The sequence below is a fragment of the Heptranchias perlo genome, chromosome 23 (assembly GCF_035084215.1).
Source record: "Heptranchias perlo isolate sHepPer1 chromosome 23, sHepPer1.hap1, whole genome shotgun sequence".
NCBI classification, from domain to species: domain Eukaryota; kingdom Metazoa; phylum Chordata; class Chondrichthyes; order Hexanchiformes; family Hexanchidae; genus Heptranchias; species Heptranchias perlo.
Window position 1 is genome coordinate 40,588,814 of NC_090347.1, and position 23,392 is coordinate 40,612,205.

Sequence of the window (23,392 nt, forward strand, 5' to 3'; positions counted from 1 at the left end):
TCTCCCACAGTGCTGTTAGGAAGGGAGTGCCAGGATTTTGACCCAGCGACGATGAAGGAACGGCGATATATTTCCAAGTCGGGATGGTGTGTGACTTGGAGGGGAACGTGCAGGTGGTGTTGTTCCCATGCGCCTGCTGCCCTTGTCCTTCTAGGTGGTAGAGGTCGCGGGTTTGGGAGGTGCTGTCGAAGAAGCCTTGGCGAGTTGCTGCAGTGCATCCTGTGGATGGTGCACACTGCAGCCACAGTGCGCCGGTGGTGAAGGGAGTGAATGTTTAGGGTGGTGGATGGGGTGCCAATCAAGCGGGCTGCTTTATCTTGGATGGTGTCGAGCTTCTTGAGTGTTGTTGGAGCTGCACTCATCCAGGCAAGTGGAGAGTATTCCATCACACTCCTGACTTGTGCCTTGTAGATGGTGGAAAGGCTTTGGGGAGTCAGGAGGTGAGTCACTCACCGCAGAATACCCAGCCTCTGACCTGCTCTCGTAGCCACAGTATTTATATGGCTGGTCCAGTTAAGTTTCTGGTCAATGGTGACCCCCAGGATGTTGATGGTGGGGGATTCGGTGATGGTAATGCCGTTGAATGTCAAGGGGAGGTGGTTAGACTCTCTCTTGTTGGAGATGGTCATTGCCTGGCACTTATCTGGCGCGAATGTTACTTGCCACTTATGAGCCCAAGCCTGGATGTTGTCCAGGTCTTGCTGCATGCAGGCTCGGACTGCTTCATTATCTGAGGGGTTGCGAATGGAACTGAACACTGTGCAGTCATCAGCGAACATCCCCATTTCTGACCTTATGATGGAGGGAAGGTCATTGATGAAGCAGCTGAAGATGGTTGGGCCTAGGACACTGCCCTGAGGAACTCCTGCAGCAATGCCCTGGGGCTGAGATGATTGGCCTCCAACAACCACTACCATCTTCCTTTGTGCTAGGTATGACTCCAGCCACTGGAGAGTTTTCCCCCTGATTCCCATTGACTTCAATTTTACCAGGGCTCCTTGGTGCCACACTCGGTCAAATGCTGCCTTGATGTCAAGGGCAGTCACTCTCACCTCACCTCTGGAATTCAGCTCTTTTGTCCATGTTTGGACCAAGGCTGTAATGAGGTCTGGAGCCGAGTGGTCCTGGCGGAACCCAAACTGAGCATCGGTGAGCAGGTTATTGGTGAGTAAGTGCCGCTTGATAGCACTGTCGACCACACCTTCCATCACTTTGCTGATGATTGAGAGTAGACTGATGGGGCGGTAATTGGCCGGATTGGATTTGTCCTGCTTTTTGTGGACAGGACATACCTGGGCAATTTTCCACGTTGTCGGGTGGATGCCAGTGTTGTAGCTGTACTGGAACAGCTTGGCTAGAGGCGCAGCTAGTTCTGGAGCACAAGTCTTTAGCACTACAGCTGGGATGTTGTCGGGGCCCATAGACTTTGCTGTATCCAGTGCACTCAGCCGTTTCTTGATATCACGTGGAGTGAATCGAATTGGCCGAAGACTGGCTTCCGTGATGGTGGGGATATCGGGAGGAGGCTGAGATGGATCATCCACTCGGCACTTCTGGCTGAAGATGGTTGCAAACGCTTCAGCCTTGTCTTTTGCACTCACGTGCTAGACTCCGCCATCATTGAGAATGGGGATGTTTGCAGAGCCTCCTCCTCCCGTTAGTTGTTTAATTGTCCACCACCATTCACGACTGGATGTGGCAGGACTGCAGAGCTTTGATCTGATCCGTTGGTTGTGGAATCGCTTAGCTCTGTCTATAGCATGTTGCTTCCGCTGTTTAGCATGCATGTAGTCCTGAGTTGTAGCTTCACCAGGTTGGCACCTCATTTTTAGGTACGCCTGGTGCTGCTCCTGGCATGCTCTTCTACACTCCTCATTGAACCAGGGTTGATCCCCTGGCTTGTTGGTAATGGTAGAGTGAGGAATATGCCGGGCCATGAGGTTACAGATTGTGCTGGAATACAATTCTGCTGCTGCTGATGGCCCACAGCGCCTCATGGATGCCCAGTTTTGAGCTGCTAGATCTGTTCTGAATCTATCCCATTTAGCATGGTGATAATGCCACACAACACGTTGGATGGTGTCCTCAGTGCGAAGACGGGATTTCATCTCCACGAGGACTGTGCGGTGGTCACTCCTACCAATACTGTCATGGACAGATGCATTTGCGACAGGTAGATTGGTGAGGACGAGGTCAAGTAAGTTTTTCCCTCGTGTTGGTTCGCTCACCACCTGCCGCAGGCCCAGTCTGGCAGCTATGTCCTTCAGGACTCGGCCAGCTCGGTCAGTAGTGGTGCTACCGAGCCACTCTTGGTGATGGACATTGAAGTCCCCCACCCAGAGTATATTTTGTGCCCTTGCTACCCGCAGTGCTTCCTCCAAGTGGTGTTCAACATGGAGGAGGACTGATTCATCAGCTGAGGGAGGACGGTAGGTGGTAATCAGCAGGAGGTTTCCTTGCCCATGTTTGACCTGATGCCATGAGATTTCATGGGGTCCAGAGTCAATGTTGAGGACTCCCAGGGTCACTCCCTCCTGACTGTATATCACTGTACCGCCACCTCTGGTGGGTCTGTCCTGCCGGTGGGACAGAACATACCCAGGGATGGTGATGGAAGAGTCTGGGACGTTGGCTGAAAGATATGATTCTGTGAGTATGGCTATGTCAGGCTGTTGCTTGACTAGTCTGTGGGACAGCTCTCCCAATTTTGGCACAAGTCCCCAGATGTTAGTAAGGAGGATCTTGCAGGGTCGACTGGGCTTGGTGTTTTGCCGTTGTCGTGTCCGGTGCCTAGTGGTCCGATGCCGGGTGGTCCGTCCGGTTTTATTCTTATTATGACTTTTCGTAGCGAGATTTTACAACTGAGTGGCTTGCTAGGCCATTTCAGAGGGCAATTAAGAATCAACCACATTGCTGTGGGTCTGGAGTCACATATAGGCCAGACCGGGTAAGGGCGGCAGGCTTCCTTCCCTAAAGGACATTAGTGAACCAGATGGGTTTTTACGACAATCCGGTAGTTTCATGGCCATCATTACTGATACTAGTATTTTAATTCCAGATTTTTATTTAATTAATTGAATTTAATTAATTAATTGAATTTAAATTCGCCAGCTGCCGTGGCGGGATTTGAACTCATGACTCTGGATTTTAGTCCAGGCCTCTGGATTACTAGCCCAGTAACATAACCACTATGCTATGTATAAATATTTGAAGCAGAGGAAGATCAAGGATAAAGTGGAGAGAGTGGGGTAATGGGATTAGTTTTGGGTTGCTCCAGCAAAGAACCAGCACAGACACAATGGGCCGAATGGCCTCCTATTTTGCTGTAAACTTCTATGGCTCCATGACTTCCAATGCTTTGTCTAATTTGTTCAATTAACAAATGACCTGTTTGATTTGATTTAAATCATTACTTAGCCCTGTTATATATTGACTCTACATGGTTCTCTTGATAGAATCAGCTCTTGGATTTATTTCAGTGCAAACCATTTATCTGATTTGTACAGCTATAAGTCTTTTGCCATTAAATATTTACCTTCTGGATCATAATGGTGAACGGTCCGAGCAGGCGGAAGCCTCGAGCAAAGTACATGAGGTTGCACCAGGCAAGGATGAGGGCAAAGGACATGGGGATTGTCTCACCAGGCATAGACATCAGTCGCAACACTAGGACGGCCAACACTAGGACCCCATAGCAGATGCTGAGGGAGGGGAGGGAGGGGAGGGAAGGACACAGAAACAAGAGAGAGACTTAGGACAAAGGGGAAATAGAGAGGACAGAAGAGAAAGAGGAGGGAGTGACATTAGGAAAAAGACACAGCAAAAGAGAATGAGAGACACAATGAAAACAGGTGAAGCGATAAGGTAGAGCGAGAAATCGAAAGATAGTGAGAGGCAGAGAAAGGGGGAAGAAGCAGTGCAATAAACCAAGGGTGAGAAAACAAGAGACGGAAAGAAAAAGTGAAAGAGGAAAACCCAACACAAAAGGTGATAAACAGAGAGAGCAGGACGGAAAATACAATGTAAAGAGAATGATAGAGAAAAAAGAATGTGAAAGAGAGATGGAGAATCGTCGAGAAAAGGAAGTTAAGAATAGATAGAGGACAGTAGACACACAGACAGAGAGGTAGCAAGAAACACAAAACAAGATAACTTCAATAAAACATTCCAAAACGGTGTGATATTTAAAAGCTGTGATTTACATAAATTGCAGAAATTGTCATTCACTCAGTCACACAGCCATGAGAGTGATAAAATATCTCAGATTAACACACACTGACGAGCTTAGCATCACGGCAGTGGGAGCCCAGTCACAGTACGGGACCGTGTCAGCTCTGACACCACCTCTGGAGAATAAGCCAGTATAATCGGACAGAGAGCTGGTACCAGTGTGACACACAAACATTTCTCACACTGTTGAAAATATTTACATACCCAGAAATACCACCTCCCACACACACACGTATCTGGCCTCACCCCTCACGCATGATTGTTCACATGCATCGACCTAATTCCTCCCAAACACATACCCCAAACCCCAGCACACAAACATATTCACCCCTCCCCTCCCTCCACACACACATCCCACATACAGACGCACTTCCCCACTGCTCACTGAGTCTCTGCTCATTCAGTGGGCGTTTCAACAACATGAAACAGAGCTGCAAATTGTGATCATTCCTCCAACTCACATGATGACGTGATAAGGTCCCCCCAAGGCAGATTTTCCAAAGTATTTCTTAGGTCCGTATCTCAATATATCGTGAATCTATCAAGATGAAAGCACAATTAGTTCAACAATAAGAGGGCAGGAATCAAACACCAGCAGGGGCAGAAATCAAAAACCAGCAGGGGCAGGAATCAAACACCAACTGGGGCAGGAATCAAACACCAACAGGGAGAGGAATCAAACACCAACAGGGAGAGGAATCAAACACCAACAGGGAGAGGAATCAAACACCAACAGGGAGAGGAATCAAACACCAACAGGGACAGGATTCAAACACCAACAGGGAGAGGAATCAAACACCAACAGGGAGAGGAATCAAACACCAACAGGGACAGGAATCAAACACCAACAGGGAGAGGAATCAAACACCAACTGGGACAGGAATCAAACACCAACAGGGAGAGGAATCAAACACCAACAGGGAGAGGAATCAAACACCAACAGAAAGAGGAATCAAACACCAACAGGGAGAGGAATCAAACACCAACAGGGACAGGAATCAAACACCAACAGAGAGAGGAATCAAACACCAACAGGGACAGGAATCAAACAGCAACAGAGAGAGGAATCAAACACCAACAGGGACAGGAATCAAACACCAACAGAGAGAGGAATCAAACACCAACAGGGAGAGGAATCAAACACCAACAGGGGCAGGAATCAAACACCAACAGAGAGAGGAATCAAACACCAACAGAGAGAGGAATCAAACACCAACAGAGAGAGGAATCAAACAGCAACAGAGAGAGGAATCAAATACCAACAGAGAGAGGAATCAAACACCAACAGGGGCAGGAATCAAACACCAACTGGGACAGGAATCAAACACCAACAGAGAGAGGAATCAAACACCAACAGGGAGAGGAATCAAACACCAACTGGGACAGGAATCAAACACCAACAGGGAGAGGAGTCAAACACCAACAGGGGCAGGAATCAAACACCAACTGGGACAGGAATCAAACACCAACAGGGACAGGAATCAAACACCAACAGGGGCAGGAATCAAACATCAACTGGGACAGGAATCAAACACCAACTGGGACAGGAATCAAACACCAACAGGGACAGGAATCAAACACCAACAGGGAGAGGAATCAAACACCAACAGGGGCAGGAATCAAACACCAAGAGAGGAATCAAACACCAACAGGGAGAGGAATCAAACACCAACTGGGACAGGAATCAAACACCAACAGGGAGAGGAATCAAACACCAACAGGGAGAGGAATCAAACACCAACTGGGACAGGAATCAAACACCAACAGGGAGAGGAATCAAACACCAACAGGGACAGGAATCAAACACCAACAGGGGCAGGAATCAAACACCAACAGGGGCAGGAATCAAACACCAACAGGGGCAGGAATCAAACACCAACAGGGACAGGAATCAAACACCAACAGGGACAGGAATCAAACACCAACAGGGGCAGGAATCAAACACCAACAGGGGCAGGAATCAAACACCAACAGGGACAGGAATCAAACACCAACAGGGGCAGGAATCAAACACAAACAGGGAGAGGAATCAAAGACCAACTGGGAGAGGAATCAAACACCAACAGGGAGAGGAATCAAACACCAACAGGGGCAGGAATCAAACACCAACAGAGAGAGGAATCAAACACCAACAGAGAGAGGAATCAAACACCAACAGAGAGAGGAATCAAACACCAACAGAGAGAGGAATCAAACACCAACAGAGAGAGGAATCAAACACCAACAGGGGCAGGAATCAAACACCAACTGGGACAGGAATCAAACACCAACAGGGAGAGGAGTCAAACACCAACAGGGGCAGGAATCAAACACCAACTGGGACAGGAATCAAACACCAACTGGGACAGGAATCAAACACCAACAGGGACAGGAATCAAACACCAACAGGGGCAGGTATCAAACACCAACTGGGACAGGAATCAAACACCAACTGGGACAGGAATCAAACACCAACTGGGACAGGAATCAAACACCAACTGGGACAGGAATCAAACACCAACAGGGAGAGGAATCAAACACCAAGAGGGGCAGGAATCAAACACCAACAGGGAGAGGAATCAAACACCAACAGGGAGAGGAATCAAACACCAACTGGGACAGGAATCAAACACCAACAGGGAGAGGAATCAAACACCAACAGGGACAGGAATCAAACACCAACAGGGACAGGAATCAAACACCAACAGGGGCAGGAATCAAACACCAACAGGGGCAGGAATCAAACACCAACAGGGACAGGAATCAAACACCAACAGGGAGAGGAATCAAAGACCAACTGGGAGAGGAATCAAACACCAACAGGGACAGGAATCAAACACCAACAGGGAGAGGAATCAAACACCAACAGGGGCAGGAATCAAACACCAACAGAGAGAGGAATCAAACACCAACAGAGAGAGGAATCAAACACCAACAGGGACAGGAATCAAACACCAACAGGGAGAGGAATCAAACACCAACAGAGAGAGGAATCAAACACCAACAGGGACAGGAATCAAACACCAACAGGGAGAGGAATCAAACACCAACAGGGAGAGGAATCAAACACCAACAGGGAGAGGAATCAAACACCAACAGGGAGAGGAATCAAACACCAACAGGGACAGGAATCAAACACCAACAGAGAGAGGAATCAAACACCAACAGAGAGAGGAATCAAACACCAACAGGGAGAGGAATCAAACATCAACAGGAACAGGAATCAAACACCAACAGGGAGAGGAATCAAACACCAACTGGGAGAGGAATCAAACACCAACTGGGACAGGAATCAAACACCAACAGGGAGTGGAATCAAACACCAACAGGGGCAGGAATCAAACACCAACAGGGAGTGGAATCAAACACCAACAGGGGCAGGAATCAAACACCAACTGGGAGAGGAATCAAACACCAACTGGGACAGGAATCAAACACCAACTGGGAGAGGAATCAAACACCAACTGGGACAGGAATCAAACACCAACAGGGAGAGGAATCAAACACCAACAGGGAGAGGAATCAAACACCAACAGGGGCAGGAATCAAACACCAACTGGGAGAGGAATCAAACACCAACTGGGACAGGAATCAAACACCAACAGGGAGAGGAATCAAACACCAACTGGGAGAGGAATGAAACACCAACTGGGACAGGAATCAAACACCAACAGGGAGAGGAATGAAACACCAACAGGGAGAGTTATGAAACACCAACAGGGAGAGGAATCAAACACCAACTGGGACTGGAATCAAACACCAACAGGGAGAGGAATCAAACACCAACTGGGAGAGGAATCAAACACCAACAGGGAGAGGAATCAAACACCAACTGGGAGAGGAATCAAACACCAACAGGGAGAGGAATCAAACACCAACAGGGAGAGGAATCAAACACCAACAGGGGCAGGAATCAAACACCAACTGGGACAGGAATCAAACACCAACAGGGAGAGGAATCAAACACCAACAGGGAGAGGAATCAAACACCAACTGGGAGAGGAATCAAACACCAACAGGGAGAGGAATCAAACACCAACAGGGAGAGGAATCAAACACCAACAGAGAGAGGAATCAAACACCAACAGGGAGAGGAATCAAACACCAACAGGGACAGGAATCAAACACCAACAGAGAGAGGAATCAAACACCAACAGAGAGAGGAATCAAACACCAACAGGGAGAGGAATCAAACACCAACAGGGAGAGGAATCAAACACCAACAGAGAGAGGAATCAAACACCAACAGGGAGAGGAATCAAACACCAACAGGGACAGGAATCAAACACCAACAGAGAGAGGAATCAAACACCAACAGAGAGAGGAATCAAACACCAACAGGGACAGGAATCAAACAGCAACAGAGAGAGGAATCAAACACCAACAGGGACAGGAATCAAACACCAACAGAGAGAGGAATCAAACACCAATAGGGAGAGGAATCAAACACCAACAGAGAGAGGAATCAAACACCAACAGGGACAGGAATCAAACACCAACAGAGAGAGGAATCAAACACCAATAGGGAGAGGAATCAAACACCAACAGAGAGAGGAATCAAACACCAACAGGGAGAGGAATCAAACACCAACAGGGAGAGGAATCAAACACCAACAGAGAGAGGAATCAAACACCAACAGGGACAGGAATCAAACAGCAACAGAGAGAGGAATCAAACACCAACAGGGACAGGAATCAAACACCAACAGAGAGAGGAATCAAACACCAACAGAGAGAGGAATCAAACACCAACAGATAGAGGAATCAAACACCAACAGAGAGAGGAATCAAACACCAACAGAGAGAGGAATCAAACACCAACAGAGAGAGGAATCAAACACCAACAGAGAGAGGAATCAAACACCAACAGGTGCAGGAATCAAACACCAACTGGGACAGGAATCAAACACCAACAGGGGCAGGAATCAAACACCAACAGAGAGAGGAATCAAAGACCAACTGGGAGAGGAATCAAACACCAATAGGGAGAGGAATCAAACACCAACTGGGACAGGAATCAAACACCAACAGGGGCAGGAATCAAACACCAACAGGGAGAGGAATCAAACACCAACAGGGAGAGGAATCAAACACCAACTGGGACAGGAATCAAACACCAACTGGGACAGGAATCAAACACCAACAGGGAGAGGAATCAAACACCAACATGGGCAGGAATCAAACACCAAGAGGGGCAGGAATCAAACACCAACGGGGACAGGAATCAAACACCAACAGGGAGAGGAATCAAACACCAACAGGGAGAGGAATCAAACACCAACATGGGCAGGAATCAAACACCAAGAGGGGCAGGAATCAAACACCAACGGGGACAGGAATCAAACACCAACAGGGAGAGGAATCAAACACCAACTGGGACAGGAATCAAACACCAACAGGGAGAGGAATCAAACACCAACAGGGGCAGGAATCAAACACCAACAGGGGCAGGAATCAAACACCAACAGGGGCAGGAATCAAACACCAACAGGGGCAGGAATCAAACACCAACAGGGACAGGAATCAAACACCAACAGGGAGAGGAATCAAACACCAACAGGGACAGGAATCAAAGACCAACTGGGAGAGGAATCAAACACCAACAGGGGCAGGAATCAAACACCAACAGAGAGAGGAATCAAACACCAACAGGGAGAGGAATCAAACACCAACAGGGAGAGGAAACAAACACCAACAGGACAGGAATCAAACACCAACAGGGACAGGAATCAAACACCAACAGGGGCAGGAATCAAACACCAACAGGGGCAGGAATCAAACACCAACTGGGACAGGAATCAAACACCAACAGGGAGAGGAAACAAACACCAACAGGGACAGGAATCAAACACCAACAGGGGCAGGAATCAAACACCAACAGGGGCAGGAATCAAACACCAACAGGGGCAGGAATCAAACACCAACAGGGACAGGAATCAAACACCAACAGGGGCAGGAATCAAACACCAACAGGGAGAGGAATCAAAGACCAACTGGGAGAGGAATCAAACACCAACAGGGACAGGAATCAAACACCAACAGGGAGAGGAATCAAACACCAACAGGGGCAGGAATCAAACACCAACAGGGAGAGGAATCAAACACCAACTGGGACAGGAATCAAACACCAACTGGGACAGGAATCAAACACCAACTGGGACAGGAATCAAACACCAACTGGGACAGGAATCAAACACCAACTGGGACAGGAATCAAACACCAACTGGGACAGGAATCAAACACCAACTGGGAGAGCAATCAAACACCAACAGGGACAGGAATCAAACACCAACAGGGGCAGGAATCAAACACCAACTGGGACAGGAATCAAACACCAACTGGGACAGGAATCAAACACCAACAGGGAGAGGAATCAAACACCAACAGGGGCAGGAATCAAACACCAACAGGGAGAGGAATCAAACACCAACTGGGACAGGAAACAAACACCAAAAGTGAGAGGAATCAAACACCAACTGGGACAGGAATCAAACACCAACAGGGACAGGAATCAAACACCAACAGGGAGAGGAATCAAACACCAACAGGGAGAGGAATCAAACACCAACAGGGGCAGGAATCAAACACCAACTGGGACAGGAATCAAACACCAACAGGGAGAGGAGTCAAACACCAACAGGGAGAGGAGTCAAACACCAACAGGGGCAGAAATCAAACACCAACTGGGACAGGAATCAAACACCAACTGGGAGAGGAATCAAACACCAACAGGGACAGGAATCAAACACCAACAGGGGCAGGTATCAAACACCAACTGGGACAGGAATCAAACACCAACTGGGACAGGAATCAAACACCAACTGGGACAGGAATCAAACACCAACAGGGAGAGGAATCAAAGACCAACTGGGAGAGGAATCAAACACCAACAGGGACAGGAATCAAACACCAACAGGGAGAGGAATCAAACACCAACAGGGAGAGGAATCAAACACCAACAGGGAGAGGAATCAAACACCAACAGGGGCAGGAATCAAACACCAACTGGGACAGGAATCAAACACCAACAGGGAGAGGAGTCAAACACCAACAGGGAGAGGAGTCAAACACCAACAGGGGCAGGAATCAAACACCAACTGGGACAGCAATCAAACACCAACTGGGAGAGGAATCAAACACCAACAGGGGCAGGTATCAAACACCAACTGGGACAGGAATCAAACACCAACTGGGACAGGAATCAAACACCAACTGGGACAGGAATCAAACACCAACTGGGACAGGAATCAAACACCAACTGGGACAGGAATCAAACACCAACTGGGACAGGAATCAAACACCAACAGGGACAGGAATCAAACACCAACAGGGGCAGGAATCAAACACCAAGAGGGGCAGGAATCAAACACCAACAGGGAGAGGAATCAAACACCAAGAGGGGCAGGAATCAAACACCAACAGGGAGAGGAATCAAACACCAACTGGGACAGGAATCAAACACCAACAGGGAGAGGAATCAAACACCAACAGGGAGAGGAATCAAACACCAACAGGGGCAGGAATCAAACACCAACAGGGAGAGGAATCAAAAACCAACAGGGACAGGAATCAAACACCAACAGGGAGAGGAATCAAACACCAACAGGGGCAGGAATCAATCACCAACAGGGGCAGGAATCAAACACCAACAGGGGCAGGAATCAAACACCAACAGGGGCAGGAATCAAACACCAACAGGGAGAGGAATCAAACACCAACAGGGGCAGGAATCAAACAGCAACAGGGGCAGGAATCAAACAGCAACAGGGGCAGGAATCAAACACCAACAGGGGCAGGAATCAAACACCAACAGGGAGAGGAATCAAAGACCAACTGGGAGAGGAATCAAACGCAACAGGGACAGGAATCAAACACCAACAGGGAGAGGAATCAAACACCAACAGAGAGAGGAATCAAACACCAACAGAGAGAGGAATCAAACACCAACAGGTACAGGAATCAAACACCAACAGAGAGGAATCAAACACCAACAGGGGCAGGAATCAAACACCAACAGGAACAGGAATCAAACACCAACAGGGAGAGGAATCAAACACCAACTGGGAGAGGAATCAAACACCAACAGGAACAGGAATCAAACACCAACAGGTACAGGAATCAAACACCAACAGGGGCAGGAATCAAACACCAACTGGGACAGGAATCAAACACCAACTGGGACAGGAATCAAACACCAACTGGGAGAGGAATCAAACACCAACTGGGAGAGGAATCAAACACCAACTGGGACAGGAATCAAACACCAACAGGGAGAGGAATCAAACACCAACTGGGACAGGAATCAAACACCAACTGGGACAGGAATCAAACACCAACAGGGGCAGGAATCAAACACCAACAGGGGCAGGAATCAAAGACCAACAGGGACAGGAATCAAACACCAACAGGGAGAGGAATCAAAGACCAACTGGGAGAGGAATCAAACACCAACAGGGACAGGAATCAAACACCAACAGGGAGAGGAATCAAACACCAACTGGGAGAGGAATCAAACACCAACAGGGAGAGGAATCAAACACCAACAGGGGCAGGAATCAAACACCAACAGGGGCAGGAATCAAACACCAACAGGGGCAGGAATCAAACACCAACTGGGACAGGAATCAAACACCAACTGGGACAGGAATCAAACACCAACTGGGAGAGGAATCAAACACCAACTGGGAGAGGAATCAAACACCAACTGGGAGAGGAATCAAACACCAACTGGGACAGGAATCAAACACCAACTGGGACAGGAATCAAACACCAACTGGGAAAGGAATCAAACACCAACTGGGAGAGGAATCAAACACCAACTGGGAGAGGAATCAAACACCAACTGGGACAGGAATCAAACACCAACAGGGAGAGGAATCAAACACCAACTGGGAGAGGAATCAAACACCAACAGGGGCAGGAATCAAACACCAACTGGGACAGGAATCAAACACCTACTGGGACTGGAATCAAACACCAACAGGGACAGGAATCAAACACCAACAGGGACAGGAATCAAACACCAACAGGGGCAGGAATCCAACACCAACAGGGAGAGGAATCAAACACCAACTGGGACAGGAATCAAACACCAACTGGGATAGGAATCAAACACCAACAGGGGCAGGAATCATACACCAACAGGGAGAGGAATCAAACACCAACTGGGTCAGGAATCAAACACCAACTGGGAGAGGAATCAAACACCAACTGGGAGAGGAATCAAACACCAACAGAGAGAGGAATCAAACACCAACAGGGACAGGAATCAAACACCAACTGGGACAGGAATCAAACACCAACAGGGAGAGGAATCAAACACCAACTGGGACAGGAATCAAACACCAACTGGGACAGGAATCAAACACCAACAGGGAGAGGAATCAAACACCAACTTGGACAGCAATCAAACACCAACTGGAACAGGAATCAAACACCAACAGGGAGAGGAATCAAACACCAACTGGGACAGGAATCAAACACCAACAGGGAGAGGAATCAAACACCAACTGGGAGAGGAATCAAACACCAACAGGGGCAGGAATCAAACACCAACTGGGACTGGAATCAAACACCAACAGGGAGAGGAATCAAACACCAACAGGGGCAGGAATCAAACACCAACAGGGAGAGGAATCAAACACCAACTGGGACAGGAATCAAACACCAACAGGGAGACGAATCAAACACCAACAGGGAGAGGAATCAAACACCAACAGGGGCAGGAATCAAACACCAACTGGGACTGGAATCAAACACCAACAGGGAGAGGAATCAAACACCAACAGGGGCAGGAATCAAACACCAACTGGGAGAGGAATCAAACACCAACTGGGAGAGGAATCAAACACCAACAGGGGCAGGAATCAAACACCAACTGGGACTGGAATCAAACACCAACAGGGAGAGGAATCAAACACCAACAGGGAGAGGAATCAAACACCAACTGGGAGAGGAATCAAACACCAACAGGGGTAGGAATCAAACACCAACAGGGAGAGGAATCAAACACCAACAGGGAGACGAATCAAACACCAACAGGGAGACGAATCAAACACCAACAGGGAGAGAAATCAAACACCAACTGGAACAGGAATCAAACACCAACAGGGAGAGGAATCAAACACCAACTGGGAGAGGAATCAAACACCAACAGGGGTAGGAATCAAACACCAACAGGGAGAGGAATCAAACACCAACAGGGAGACGAATCAAACACCAACAGGGAGACGAATCAAACACCAACAGGGAGAGAAATCAAACACCAACTGGAACAGGAATCAAACACCAACAGGGAGAGGAATCAAACACCAACTGGGACAGGAATCAAACACCAACAGGGAGAGGAATCAAACACCAACAGGGACAGGAATCAAACACCAACAGGGAGAGGAATCAAACACCAACAGGGAGAGGAATCAAACACCAACAGGGGCAGGAATCAAACACCAACAGGGAGAGGAATCAAACACCAACTGGGAGAGGAATCAAACACCAACTGGGAGAGGAATCAAACACCAACAGGGAGATGAATCAAACACCAACAGGGAGAGGAATCAAACACCAACTGGGAGAGGAATCAAACACCAACAGGGGCAGGAATCAAACACCAACTGGGACTGGAATCAAACACCAACAGGGAGACGAATCAAACACCAACAGGGAGAGGAATCAAACACCAACAGGGGCAGGAATCAAACACCAACAGGGGCAGGAATCAAACACCAACTGGGACTGGAATCAAACACCAACAGGGAGAGGAATCAAACACCAACAGGGGCAGGAATCAAACACCAACTGGGAGAGGAATCAAACACCAACTGGGAGAGGAATCAAACACCAACAGGGGCAGGAATCAAACACCAACTGGGACTGGAATCAAACACCAACAGGGAGAGGAATCAAACACCAACAGGGAGAGGAATCAAACACCAACAGGGGCAGGAATCAAACACCAAATGGGACAGGAATCAAACACCAACAGGGGCAGGAATCAAACACCAACAGGGGCAGGAATCAAACACCAACAGGGGCAGGAATCAAACACCAACAGGGAGAGGAATCAAACACCAACAGGGGCAGGAATCAAACACCAACAGGGAGAGGAATCAAACACCAACTGGGACAGGAATCAAACACCAACTGGGAGAGGAATCAAACACCAACAGGGAGAGGAATCAAACACCAACAGGGGCAGGAATCAAACACCAAATGGGAGAGGAATCAAACACCAACAGGGACAGGAATCAAACACCAACAGGGGCAGGAATCAAACACCAACAGGGGCAGGAATCAAACACCAACTGGGACAGGAATCAAACACCAACAGGGAGAGGAATCAAACACCAACAGGGACAGGAATCAAACACCAACAGGGGCAGGAATCAAACACCAACAGGGAGAGGAATCAAACACCAACAGGGACAGGAATCAAACACCAACAGGGAGAGGAATCAAACACCAACTGGGACAGGAATCAAACACCAACTGGGAGAGGAATCAAACACCAACAGGGAGAGGAATCAAACACCAACTGGGGCAGGAATCAAACACCAAATGGGAGAGGAATCAAACACCAACAGGGGCAGGAATCAAACACCAACTGGGACAGGAATCAAACACCAACTGGGAGAGGAATCAAACACCAACAGGGGCAGGAATCAAACACCAACAGGGAGAGGAATCAAACACCAACTGGGGCAGGAATCAAACACCAAATGGGAGAGGAATCAAACACCAACAGGGGCAGGAATCAAACACCAACAGGGACAGGAATCAAACACCAACAGGGAGACGAATCAAACACCAACAGGGAGACGAATCAAACACCAACAGGGGCAGGAATCAAACACCAACAGGGACAGGAATCAAACACCAACAGGGAGAGGAATCAAACACCAACAGATAGAGAAATCAAACACCAACTGGGAGACGAATCAAACACCAACAGAGAGAGGAATCAAACACCAACAGATAGAGAAATCAAACACCAACTGGGAGACGAATCAAACACCAACAGGGAGAGAAATCAAACACCAACAGGGAGACGAATCAAACACCAACAGAGAGAGGAATCAAACACCAACAGGGAGAGGAATCAAACACCAACAGGGAGAGAAATCAAACACCAACAGGGAGACGAATCAAACACCAACAGATAGAGGAATCAAACACCAACAGGGAGACGAATCAAACACCAACAGGGAGACGAATCAAACACCAACAGGGAGACGAATCAAACACCAACAGGGAGAGGAATCAAACACCAACAGGGAGTGGAATCAAACACCAACAGGGAGAGGAATCAAACACCAACAGGGAGAGAAATCAAACACCAACAGGGAGACGAATCAAACACCAACAGGGAGAGGAATCAAACACCAACAGGGAGAGAAATCAAACACCAACAGGGAGAGGAATCAAACACCAACAGGGAGTGGAATCAAACACCAACAGGGAGAGGAATCAAACACCAACAGGGAGAGAAATCAAACACCAACAGGGAGACGAATCAAACACCAACAGGGAGAGGAATCAAACACCAACAGGGAGAGGAATCAAACACCAACAGGGAGAGAAATCAAACACCAACAGGGAGAGGAATCAAACACCAACAGGGAGACGAATCAAACACCAACAGGGAGACGAATCAAACACCAACAGGGAGACGAATCAAACACCAACAGGGAGACGAATCAAACACCAACAGGGACAGGAATCAAACACCAACAGGGACAGGAATCAAACACCAACAGGGAGACGAATCAAACACCAACAGGGACAGGAATCAAACACCAACAGGGAGAGGAATCAAACACCAACAGGGAGACGAATCAAACACCAACAGGGAGAGGAATCAAACACCAACAGGGAGAGGAATCAAACACCAACAGGGAGACGAATCAAACACCAACAGGGAGAGGAATCAAACACCAACAGGGAGAGGAATCAAACACCAACAGGGAGAGGAATCAAACACCAACAGGGAGAGGAATCAAACACCAACAGGGAGAGGAATCAAACACCAACAGGGAGAGGAATCAAACACCAACAGGGAGAGGAATCAAACACCAACAGGGAGAGGAATCAAACACCAACAGGGAGAGGAATCAAACACCAACAGGGGCAGGAATCAAACACCAACAGGGAGAGGAATCAAACACCAACAGGGAGAGGAATCAAACACCAACAGGGGCAGGAATCAAACACCAACAGGGGCAGGAATCAAACACCAACAGGGAGAGGAATCAAACACCAACAGGGGCAGGAATCAAACACCAACAGGGGCAGGAATCAAACACCAACAGGGAGTGGAATCAAACACCAACAGGGGCAGGAATCAAACACCAACTGGGAGAGGAATCAAACACCAACTGGGACAGGAATCAAACACCAACAGGGAGTGGAATCAAACACCAACAGGGGCAGGAATCAAACACCAACAGGGGCAGGAATCAAACACCAACAGGGAGTGGAATCAAACACCAACAGGGGCAGGAATCAAACACCAACTGGGAGAGGAATCAAACACCAACAGGGGCAGGAATCAAACACCAACAGGGGCAGGAATCAAACACCAACAGGGGCAGGAATCAAACACCAACAGGGAGAGGAATCAAACACCAACAGGGGCAGGAATCAAACACCAACAGGGGCAGGAATCAAACACCAACAGGGAGTGGAATCAAACACCAACAGGGGCAGGAATCAAACACCAACTGGGAGAGGAATCAAACACCAACTGGGACAGGAATCAAACACCAACAGGGAGAGGAATCAAACACCAACAGGGAGAGGAATCAAACACCAACAGGGGCAGGAATCAAACACCAACTGGGAGAGGAATCAAACACCAACTGGGACAGGAATCAAACACCAACAGGGAGAGGAATCAAACACCAACTGGGAGAGGAATCAAACACCAACTGGGACAGGAATCAAACACCAACAGGGAGAGGAATGAAACACCAACAGGGAGAGTTATGAAACACCAACAGGGAGAGGAATCAAACACCAACTGGGACTGGAATCAAACACCAACAGGGAGAGGAATCAAACACCAACTGGGAGAGGAATCAAACACCAACAGGGGCAGGAATCAAACACCAACTGGGACAGGAATCAAACACCAACAGGGAGAGGAATCAAACACCAACAGGGGCAGGAATCAAACACCAACTGGGACAGGAATCAAACACCAACAGGGAGAGGAATCAAACACCAACTGGGGCAGGAATCAAACACCAACTGGGACAGGAATCAAACACCAACTGGGAGAGGAATCAAACACCAACAGGGGCAGGAATCAAACACCAACTGGGACAGGAATCAAACACCAACAGGGAGAGGAATCAAACACCAACTGGGACTGGAATCAAACACCAACAGGGAGAGGAATCAAACACCAACTGGGAGAGGAATCAAACACCAACAGGGGCAGGAATCAAACACCAACAGGGGCAGGAATCAAACACCAACAGGGAGAGGAATCAAACACCAACAGGGGCAGGAATCAAACACCAACTGGGACAGGAATCAAACACCAACTGGGAGAGAAATCAAACACCAACAGGGAGAGGAATCAAACACCAACAGGGAGAGGAATCAAACACCAACAGGGAGACGAATCAAACACCAACAGGGAGACGAATCAAACACCAACAGGGAGAGAAATCAAACACCAACTGGGAGAGAAATCAAACACCAACAGGGAGACGAATCAAACACCAACAGGGAGACGAATCAAACACCAACAGGGAGTGGAATCAAACACCAACAGGGGCAGGAATCAAACACCAACTGGGAGAGGAATCAAACACCAACTGGGACAGGAATCAAACACCAACAGGGAGTGGAATCAAACACCAACAGGGGCAGGAATCAAACACCAACAGGGAGTGGAATCAAACACCAACAGGGGCAGGAATCAAACACCAACTGGGAGAGGAATCAAACACCAACTGGGACAGGAATCAAACACCAACTGGGAGAGGAATCAAACACCAACTGGGACAGGAATCAAACACCAACAGGGAGAGGAATCAAACACCAACAGGGAGAGGAATCAAACACCAACAGGGGCAGGAATCAAACACCAACTGGGAGAGGAATCAAACACCAACTGGGACAGGAATCAAACACCAACAGGGAGAGGAATCAAACACCAACTGGGAGAGGAATGAAACACCAACTGGGACAGGAATCAAACACCAACAGGGAGAGGAATGAAACACCAACTGGGACAGGAATCAAACACCAACAGGGAGAGGAATCAAACACCAACAGGGAGAGAAATCAAACACCAACAGGGAGAGGAATCAAACACCAACAGGGAGAGGAATCAAACACCAACTGGGAGAGGAATGAAACACCAACGGGGACAGGAATCAAACACCAACAGGGAGAGGAATGAAACACCAACTGGGACAGGAATCAAACACCAACTGGGACAGGAATGAAACACCAACTGGGACAGGAATCAAACACCAACAGGGAGAGGAATGAAACACCAACAGGGAGAGGAATCAAACACCAACAGGGAGAGGAATCAAACACCAACTGGGACAGGAATCAAACACCAGCAGGGAGAGGAATCAAACACCAACAGGGAGAGGAATCAAACACCAACAGGGAGAGGAATCAAACACCAACTGGGACAGGAATCAAACACCAAATGGGAGAGGAATCAAACACCAACAGGGAGAGCAATCAAACACCAACAGAGAGAGGAATCAAACACCAACAGGGAGAGGAATCAAACACCAACAGAGAGAGGAATCAAACACCAACAGGGAGAGGAATCAAACACCAACAGAGAGAGGAATCAAACACCAATAGGGAGAGGAATCAAACACCAACAGAGAGAGGAATCAAACACCAACAGGGAGAGGAATCAAACACCAACAGAGAGAGGAATCAAACACCAATAGGGACAGGAATCAAACACCAACAGAGAGAGGAATCAAACACCAACAGGGAGAGGAATCAAACACCAACAGGGAGAGGAATCAAACACCAACAGGGACAGGAATCAAACACCAACAGGGAGAGGAATCAAACACCAACTGGGACAGGAATCAAACACCAACAGGGAGAGGAATCAAAGACCAACAGGGACAGGAATCAAACACCAACAGAGAGAGGAATCAAACACCAACAGGGAGAGGAATCAAACACCAACAGGGGCAGGAATCAAACACCAACAGAGAGAGGAATCAAACACCAACAGAGAGAGGAATCAAACACCAACAGGTACAGGAATTAAACACCAACAGAGAGAGGAATCAAACAACAACAGGGACAGGAATCAAACACCAACAGAGAGAGGAATCAAACACCAACAGAGAGAGGAATCAAACAACAACAGGGACAGGAATCAAACACCAACAGGGAGAGGAATCAAACACCAACAGGGAGAGGAATCAAACACCAACAGAGAGAGGAATCAAACACCAACAGGGAGAGGAATCAAACACCAACAGAGAGAGGAATCAAACACCAACAGAGAGAGGAATCAAACACCAACAGGGAGAGGAATCAAACACCAACAGAGAGAGGAATCAAACACCAATACGGACAGGAATCAAACACCAACAGAGAGAGGAATCAAACACCAACAGGGAGAGGAATCAAACACCAACAGGGACAGGAATCAAACACCAACAGGGAGAGGAATCAAACACCAACAGGGACAGGAATCAAACACCAACAGGGAGAGGAATCAAACACCAACAGGGGCAGGAATCAAACACCAACAGAGAGAGGAATCAAACACCAACAGAGAGAGGAATCAAACACCAACAGGTACAGGAATTAAACACCAACAGAGAGAGGAATCAAACAACAACAGGGACAGGAATCAAACACCAACAGAGAGAGGAATCAAACACCAACAGAGAGAGGAATCAAACACCAACGGGGACAGGAATCAAACACCAACAGGGAGAGGAATCAAACACCAACAGGGAGAGGAATCAAACACCAACATGGGCAGGAATCAAACACCAAGAGGGGCAGGAATCAAACACCAACGGGGACAGGAATCAAACACCAACAGGGAGAGGAATCAAACACCAACTGGGACAGGAATCAAACACCAACTGGGACAGGAATCAAACACCAACAGGGACAGGAATCAAACACCAACAGGGAGAGGAATCAAACACCAACAGGGGCAGGAATCAAACACCAACAGGGGCAGGAATCAAACACCAACAGGGACAGGAATCAAACACCAACAGGGAGAGGAATCAAACACCAACAGGGACAGGAATCAAAGACCAACTGGGAGAGGAATCAAACACCAACAGGGGCAGGAATCAAACACCAACAGAGAGAGGAATCAAACACCAACAGGGAGAGGAATCAAACACCAACAGGGAGAGGAAACAAACACCAACAGGACAGGAATCAAACACCAACAGGGGCAGGAATCAAACACCAACAGGGGCAGGAATCAAACACCAACTGGGACAGGAATCAAACACCAACAGGGAGAGGAAACAAACACCAACAGGGACAGGAATCAAACACCAACAGGGGCAGGAATCAAACACCAACAGGGGCAGGAATCAAACACCAACAGGGGCAGGAATCAAACACCAACAGGGACAGGAATCAAACACCAACAGGGGCAGGAATCAAACACCAACAGGGAGAGGAATCAAAGACCAACTGGGAGAGGAATCAAACACCAACAGGGACAGGAATCAAACACCAACAGGGAGAGGAATCAAACACCAACAGGGGCAGGAATCAAACACCAACAGGGAGAGGAATCAAACACCAACTGGGACAGGAATCAAACACCAACTGGGACAGGAATCAAACACCAACTGGGACAGGAATCAAACACCAACAGGGAGAGGAATCAAACACCAACAGGGGCAGGAATCAAACACCAACTGGGACAGGAATCAAACACCAACAGGGAGAGGAGTCAAACACCAACAGGGAGAGGAGTCAAACACCAACAGGGGCAGAAATCAAACACCAACTGGGACAGGAATCAAACACCAACTGGGAGAGGAATCAAACACCAACAGGGACAGGAATCAAACACCAACAGGGGCAGGTATCAAACACCAACAGGGGCAGGTATCAAACACCAACTGGGACAGGAATCAAACACCAACTGGGACAGGAATCAAACACCAACTGGGACAGGAATCAAACACCAACAGGGAGAGGAATCAAAGACCAACTGGGAGAGGAATCAAAGACCAACTGGGAGAGGAATCAAACACCAACAGGGAGAGGAATCAAACACCAACAGGGACAGGAATCAAACACCAACAGGGAGAGGAATCAAACACCAACAGGGAGAGGAATCAAACACCAACAGGGGCAGGAATCAAACACCAACTGGGACAGGAATCAAACACCAACAGGGAGAGGAGTCAAACACCAACAGGGAGAGGAGTCAAACACCAACAGGGGCAGGAATCAAACACCAACTGGGACAGCAATCAAACACCAACTGGGAGAGGAATCAAACACCAACAGGGACAGGAATCAAACACCAACAGGGGCAGGTATCAAACACCGACTGGGACAGGAATCAAACACCAACTGGGACAGGAATCAAACACCAACTGGGACAGGAATCAAACACCAACTGGGACAGGAATCAAACACCAACTGGGACAGGAATCAAACACCAACAGGGACAGGAATCAAACACCAACAGGGGCAGGAATCAAACACCAAGAGGGGCAGGAATCAAACACCAACAGGGAGAGGAATCAAACACCAACAGGGGCAGGAATCAAACACCAAGAGGGGCAGGAATCAAACACCAACAGGGAGAGGAATCAAACAACAACTGGGACAGGAATCAAACACCAACAGGGAGAGGAATCAAACACCAACAGGGAGAGGAATCAAACACCAACTGGGACAGGAATCAAACACCAACAGGGAGAGGAATCAAAAACCAACAGGGACAGGAATCAAACACCAACAGGGAGAGGAATCAAACACCAACAGGGGCAGGAATCAATCACCAACAGGGGCAGGAATCAAACACCAACAGGGGCAGGAATCAAACACCAACAGGGGCAGGAATCAAACACCAACAGGGGCAGGAATCAAACACCAACAGGGAGAGGAATCAAACACCAACAGGGGCAGGAATCAAACAGCAACAGGGGCAGGAATCAAACAGCAACAGGGGCAGGAATCA

At 48.1% G+C, this 23,392-nt stretch overlaps 1 protein-coding gene across 1 annotated transcript in view; it reads right to left on the reverse strand.

Moving 5' to 3' along the window:
* Positions 1-23,392, reverse strand: part of LOC137341415 (transient receptor potential cation channel subfamily V member 6-like) — a 79,203-nt gene that overhangs the window by 14,127 nt on the left and 41,684 nt on the right. Inside the window, exons 10-11 of the mRNA XM_068004527.1 lie at positions 4,692-4,768; positions 3,536-3,701 (exon numbers count right to left, since the gene is read on the reverse strand). Of these exons, the coding sequence (XP_067860628.1) occupies positions 3,536-3,701; positions 4,692-4,768 (243 nt within the window). The remainder of the gene's footprint in view (positions 1-3,535; positions 3,702-4,691; positions 4,769-23,392) is intronic.